The sequence below is a fragment of the Boleophthalmus pectinirostris genome, unplaced genomic scaffold, assembly GCF_026225935.1.
Source record: "Boleophthalmus pectinirostris isolate CB_2022bp ecotype Guang Dong unplaced genomic scaffold, ASM2622593v1 HiC_scaffold_1, whole genome shotgun sequence".
NCBI classification, from domain to species: domain Eukaryota; kingdom Metazoa; phylum Chordata; class Actinopteri; order Gobiiformes; family Gobiidae; genus Boleophthalmus; species Boleophthalmus pectinirostris.
Genome location: NW_026570970.1, coordinates 37,307,336 through 37,314,798, shown reverse-complemented (window position 1 = coordinate 37,314,798; position 7,463 = coordinate 37,307,336). Strand labels below are relative to the sequence as shown.

Here is a 7,463-nt window from a genome sequence, read left to right as displayed (position 1 = left end):
CCACTCTAAACATCGCACATAGGAGTAAAGACATATCTCATAACACTTATATATACATATATATATATATACTATATATATATATATATATATATATATATATATATATATATATATATATATTGTTTTTTATTATTATTATTTCAGTACTTAAACCGCCACCCACCCGAATTTTATTAAAATATTCTTTTTCGTCACGTCATCTGCCCGGCCCGCGGTTTAGCCGTGGATACTGCGGCTGTAACTGCAATCTGCGCATCTCTACTGACTAGATATAGTTGGCCTGACTGCCACGCACAGCTTAGGTTCTAGAACCCAACTCCTTGGGAGGGGCTGGACTTTCCATTTCTGTGGCGTTGGCCACGGGAAGCGGCGGTGGGCTGGTGTGGGCTGGGGCTCATTGCCCCACAGCTGAGCTGCTGTGTGTTGGAGTTCACCTGGGTGAATGAGAGGGTTGCGTATCTGTGCCTTCAGGTCGGGGACAGGTATCTCACTATGGTACTGGCCTGTTACGACCCAGCTCATTGGGGTCAGGGAAGTAACAAGAAATCCAAGGTGAAAAATGGCATAAATTATGTAAAAGGTAAACAGGCTAAAATATATACAGAAAATAACCTAAACTAAGAAATAAAATAACAGAATTAACATACGAGTTTTGTGCCTAAAAATCTAAGGTCTACACAAAAAAGAATGAAAGGACACACAACAAAAATCACAAGTGCCCCAACGTAAAACCACTACCAGCCGAACAGCAGTGCAGAGTACATGACCTTCTTAAAGTCCCTGGGAGGGGTACTAGACAGTGCACCGACTCAATTGTTTTACTGGGGAACTTCAATACCAAGTGGGCAATGACAGTGACACCTGGAGAGGGGTGACTGGGAGGTACGGCCTCCCTGATCTGAACCCGAGTGGTGTTCAGCGGTGGACTTCTGTGCTAGTCACAGTTTGTCCATAATGAAAACCATATTCAAGCAGAAGGGCCTCCATGAGTGCACATGGCACCAGGTTGATGATTGACTTTGTTGTCATGTCATCTGACCTTTGACCAGCTTGGCCACTTTCAACTGAGTTGTCAACCGATCACCACCTGGTGGTGAGTTGGGTCTGCTGGTGGTGGAGGAAGAAAGGCCAGAAAGATCTGTCTAGTTCTTGGGAATGACAGCCCTCTGTCATCGGAACTTTCAACTCACACCTCCGGGACAGCTTCTCCCAAATCACAGGGGAGGCTGGGAAAATAGAGTCTGAGTGGGCTATATTCTCGGCCTCTACTGTCAATGCAGCCGCTCATAACTGTGATCGTAAGGTCTGTGGTGCCTATCACGGAAGCAATCCCTGAACCCACTGGTTGGCACCAGACATAAGGGATGCCGTCAGACTGAAGAAGTCCTCTTGAGCCTTGCTGGCTCGTGAGGTACAGAGGCAAAAACTTGTGGCTGGTAGGAGGACTATAGGTCGGCCTCAAAGAAATTCTGGCAAAATATTATATTATTATAATGCATCAGGAGGGTGAAGAAGTTCTTCACCAATATTGTTTACAGTGCGGGGGGAGAGCTGTTGTCATCGACTGGAGATGTTGATGGACGGTGGGAGGAATACCTTGAGGATCTCCTCCATCCCACCATCACATTTTCTGAGGAGGAAGCAGAGGCTGAGGACTTGGAGGTGGACTCGTCCATCACCCTGGCTGAAGTCACTGAGGTGGTTGGCAAGGTTCTTGGAAGTTTGCCCAACCAGTCCACATGTGCTTTGTGGATCTGGAGAAGGCATTTGACCATGTCCCTCGTTTTGTCCTGTGATGGGTGCTCCGGAAGTATGGAGTCCAGGGCCCTTTGCTAAGGACTGTCCAGTTCCTGTATGACCAGAGCAGGAGCTGTGTTTGCATTGCTGGCATATCTGCTCCCAGTGCATGTTGGACTCCGCCAGGGCTTTGTCATTAGTTCTGTTCATTGTATTTGTGGACAGAATTTCTAGGTGCAATCTAGAAATTCCTGACAGAGGCTGAAGGGAGTCCGGTTTGGGAACCAAAGGATCTCATCTCTTCTGTTTGTAGATAATGTTGTCCTAATGTCTTCATCAGACCAGGTGTGAAGTAGCTGGGATGAAGATCAACTCCTCCAAATCAGAGGCCATGGTTCTTGATTAGAATAAGGTGTCTTGCCCACTCCGGGTGGATGGAGAGTCCCTGTCTCAAGTGAACAAGTTCAAGTATCTCGGGGTCTTGTTCACAAGTGAGGGGAGCATGGAGCGTGAGATTGACAGGTGAATCGGTGCAGCGTCAGCTGAGGAGACTGAGGAGGCATCTATTCCGGATGCCTTCTGGATGCCTCCCTGGGTGTTCCAGGCATGTCCCACTGGGAGGAGGAAGGGGAAGACCTATGACATGCTGGAAGGACTATGTCTCTGGGCTGGCCTGGGAAAGCCTTGTGTCCCCCCTGGAGGAGTTGGAGGAAGTGTCCAGGGTGAAGGAAGGCTGAGAGTCCCTGTTTAGACTGCTGCTCCTGTGACCCGGCCCAAGATAGGCTGAAGAAAATGGATGGAAACTACTTACATCTTGATGAACATCTGTTTTGGATGATGAGTCGACTAGCCTACTACTGTGTGTTTAAAGACTAAATAAAGCAATTAGAAGAATGGGTCTGGAAACATCTCAAGCTACTGCTAATGATAAATAGCTATGGAAATTGTACCCCTCTGTTATAGAATACACATACTACTGCTTCAACCACTACTACTACTACTACTACAGTCCCTGACAAAAGTCTTGTCGCTTATCCATTTTGTAGAAACAAAAGCTTATAACTTGACTTTAAATTAATCGATCGGTTTTAGAAATGTCTCATATAAAAGCTAAAACCCTCCCAAATTATGCTCAATATACTAAAAATAATTTGCTTCACTGAAAAAAGATTGATCATTTAATGAACACAGAAAGGTCAGATTTGGCAAGACAAAGTCTTGTCGTCTTGTCATATGATGCACCCAATCCTAGATTACAGCCTCACCTGTGATCAGTTACTGATCAATCAGTTAGGGTTTGTGTAAAAAGAAAGCCCAGCACACCAGACCTTCACATCAACTGCAACTTGACCTCTGACAACATGCCTAAGATCCACCCTGAAACCAAAGCATTAATTATCAAGAGGCTGAAGACCAGATCCACTGCTGAGGTGGTGACACCTTCAATGTGTCTCAGCGTCAAGTACAAAGAATAAGAAAAAGATCTGAAATGACTGGAGATGTTTTTGACAAGCCCAGGTCCGGCAGACCCCGCAAGACAACTGCTCCGGAGGACCGTTTGTTGATTCGAAAATCCAAGGCCCCTTTTCCACTGCAGCAGACTCCACCAGGCCTGGTCACCTCAAGTCCCTGTGTCAACCACAACAGTTTGTAGAATTCTGTCTCAAAATGGCCTCCATGGTCGAATCAGTGCACAGAAACCAGCACTAAACAAAAGGCAATTAAAAAACCATGTGGCATTTGCCAAGGCCCACAGCCTGCTAAAAGGACGGACACTGGAAAAGTGGCAGAAGGTGGATTTCTCAGATGAATCCTCAGTTGAATAACATCACAGCCGCCACAAATATTGCAGGAGACCTACTGGAGCCACATGGATCCAAGATTCACCCAGAAAACAGTTAAGTTTGGTGGCGGAAAAATCATGGCCTGGGGTTCCATCCAGTCTGGGGGTGTGTGAGACATTTGCAGGGTGGAAGGCAAATATCAACAGCCTAAAATATCAAGACATATTAGCTCCTCTTACATTCCCAACCATAAAAGGGGTCAAATTTTGCAGCAGGATGGTGCTCCATCACATACTTCTATCTCTACATCAAAGTTTCTCAAGGCGAAGAAGATCAAGGTGCTCCAGGACTGACCAGTCCAGTCACCAGACATGAACATCATTGAGCAGGTCTGGGGTAGAATGAAAGAGGAAGCATGGAAGGCAAAACCAAAGAATCTTGATGAACTCTGGGAGGCATGTAAGACGCTTTCTTTGCTATTCCTGATGACTTCATCAACAAATTGTATGAATCATTGTCAAACCGCATGGATGCGTCCTTCAAGCTCATGGAGTCATACAAGATATTAAATATGGATCTCACAGCACCACTACTTCATTCACTGACGTTATGCAACATATTTTTGTATTTGAAGTAAATTATTTGTTCAATTTTCTGTAGGCGACAAAACTTTTGTCTTGCCAAAATCTCTTCTGTGTTCATTAAATGATCAATCTTTCTTCAGTGAAGCAAATTTATTTTAGTTTATTGAGCATAATTTGGGAGGGTTTTAGCTTTCATATGAGACATTTCTAAAACCAATCGATTAATTTAAAGTCAGGTTATAAGCTTTTGTTTCTACAAAATGGATAAGCGACAAGACTTTTGTCAGGGACTGTACTACAACCACTACTTTAACCACTGCTGCTACTATTACAAATCGTACTCTACCCTCACCTTCATTATTAACCAATCGTTTAAAGACAGTAGAGTCCCTGCTGCTTTTAAAACAGCTATAGTGATCCCAATCCACAAATGTAGGGGCAAAAAGAGGTCAGTAACTACAGGCCAAAGTGTTTTGCCTGCTGCCTTTAAAGTCATTGAAAAAACCAGTAGCAGAAAAAACTTGTGGCACATCTGAATATTGAAAATCTACTCCACCCGATGCAATTTGGGTTTCGGGGTAACTATTCAACAGAGACAGCTTGTTGTGATTTTGTTAAAAAGATCAAAACAGAGTTGGAAAAATGGTGAGTGGTTGCTGCAGTATTCTTGGACTTTAAAGCATTTGATACTGTGAATCATGCAGTATTGTTGTCAAAACTTACAAAATTGAATTTGTCTGGAAAGTCATATTAACGATAAACTCTTGTACTTAAAGCCTCTTAAATAGAAATTCCACAGGGCTCTATCATGTTGACATTGTTGTTCTGCCTTTACATCAATGATATATCTATATACCAGTACCCGCGGTGTGTGCAGATGTGGAAATATAAATGTATGCTGACGATACGGTTATTTATTCCCATGGAAGAAGCGCCACAGAGGAGGCTGACAAGCTTTCAATAGCACTTGATAGTTTAGCCAAATGGCTACAGGCTTCATACCTCACTCTAAATACTAAAATAAAACCTGTGCCAGTGTACTTAAACAAGAAGCAAATCTGTGGTCTGCAACTTAGTGTTCAAAGACAAATTATTAATAATGTACAACAAGTGAAATATTTAAGCCTGTATTTAGATTTGGAGCTGCTCTACAGGATTCCCCCCAATGCTGCTCCCCCTCCTTAAAGAGGCTTCTTCCAGTTAACATCTTACTCATCTGTAAATTCTGATCTGACCGTTCCCTTTACACGTCCTGTGATGGGACAGTCGGTGTTCTCATACACAGCAGCAAAAAACTGGAACTACGACACTTTCTCTCTTCTTTCTGAGCAGCAGGCGAGTCAACATTACTTCTTCAAACATTTAAACATTCTGGCTGTTTATACTGTTGATGTATTGTATAGATGTAAATGTTTTAGTGAACAAACTAAAGCAGACCACCCTACTGTCTCTGCAGAGAGTACATAACCAAATACACAATCATATGGGAGATTGTGGGAGACTTGTGGGACCATTTTGTCTGTTATTGACCCTTTGCACCGACATCACCTGATCACGTGGTTGCACCATGATGGACGTCAGAAATGAGTGAAGGTTCTATGCGCAAAACTGACGCAATTATTTTGTTCAATTTAGCGATGGCTTCTTCTAGTGCTTGTTTAGTTTAGTTGTTGGGGAAAGTTGGGGGCTCAAAAGGGTTATAAGTTGTATGGAGAAATGAGCCTATAGATCGCTGACCAACTGATCTGTTCTCTCTCCTGCCGTGTTCACCGATTTGATCAAATGACAAATACTTTATGCGTGTCATCTTTTGTCATTTCAGGTTGATCATGATCAGGTTCCCTCTGAAGCTGACCTAAAGCCCTGGTGTCACTGCAGAAGGATGGGACAGTTCTGTGTGTGGCCTGTGCACATGTAAAGCAGGTCTGGGAGAGATGTGCTCACAGAAAAGTCCTGCTCAGCTGCCCTGGACTCTGCTGCTGCAAAACAAAGCACTCTTCATGATGGAGTTTTCATCTGTGTCCTCTATTTCAAATCCATTCACTTCATGCAACCTCAGCATCCAACTCTGTGCTCTCTGTACAATGTAATCATCAAATACAAATGACAGGAATCCATTTGTCCAGATTTTATTTATATACACTTTTATAAAATGTATTGATTTGTTTCTTACAAATGGAGTTGACAGTTTATTTACAGATTTGTCAGGGCAGTGATTAGTCTGTTACAAACAAGAAGTTAAACATCACTTGTACAGCAGGAGCTTGGTCCAGTCACAGTTTCGATCGGGGACAGTTCAGGTAGAAGTGTGTTCAGAACAGAGTTGGAGCACGTGTTTGGTGAAGCACAGCCCTGGACGATGGTCGATGAAGGTGTTGTTGCTGAAAAATCAAAACAGCTGTAGTAAGAAAAGCTCATCATAAGTTTTAGCTGAGATGTTTATCTTGTTTTGAAATCCTTCAGGCTGAATTTCCACTTTCATTATTTTAAACATGTTATTTATGAGCTCACAAGAAGCAAATCAATATAGAATGTGTCTGTAAATAACAAGTGTATTCCACTGATTTAAGACAAACCTGTTGTTATGAAGCAGCTGGTCTCCAGTACATTACATCGTACAGAAGCATCACATCTGCCTGTCAGAGGATCACAGGTTGGGCATCCCAGGGAATCAGGTCCAGGGGGCGATGGCACTGCCACACACACCACTACATCAGTACATCTTTAACTTTAACTCTTTGTTTTCTTTGATTCCACAAATGTACTGTTTGTTGATTTGACTCTTATCCTCTTACCATTGTTGTCTTTTTTAAACAAATGAAGTGTACTCACGTGGTGGGGTATTTTTGTTGCAGTTTGTTTTGTTACAACAGGTGGCTTGTGCAAACACTTGACCAAATCCAGTGTTTAAGGAGTATGTCTGTGTGTCTGCAACTGGACACAGCGAGGAGTCTGCACATTTCTTTATTATTCTGGTAGTAGTAGTTCCACCCTGAGTAACTGTAAAGGAATAAAAGTTTGTAAAATACCCATTTCATAGAAAGAAAATATGAATGAATTTTAGGATGAAATTTTACTTTGTGTTGTTGATACAAAGCACATGTTTGCGTCTGGACAGGCGGGTGCATTTATTTTAGAACATGTTGGATCAGTGAGGTCTGAACAAACACTACACCTGATTGTAGAACCTGTTGAAACACAACACAAATCATTTATAATAAAACACTGATGCTTCTCTCTTAAGTGCATAAATAATGTTCCCTGTTATAACACGTCTGTAAGTCTTTAACTGTCCTGGTAAAACACACAAATACATTCATACTACAAGAAGAGTCAAGTATTCTAAAGAAACATA

The 7,463-nt window shown here is 42.6% G+C and overlaps 1 protein-coding gene across 1 annotated transcript in view; it reads right to left on the bottom strand.

Moving 5' to 3' along the window:
- Positions 1-6,747: 6,747 nt before the first annotated feature.
- The window catches only part of LOC129408961 (integumentary mucin C.1-like), a 2,096-nt gene continuing 1,380 nt past the window's right edge, over positions 6,748-7,463 (bottom strand). Inside the window, exon 5 of the mRNA XM_055153915.1 lies at positions 6,748-6,801. Coding sequence (XP_055009890.1) covers positions 6,748-6,801 — 54 coding nt within the window. The remainder of the gene's footprint in view (positions 6,802-7,463) is intronic.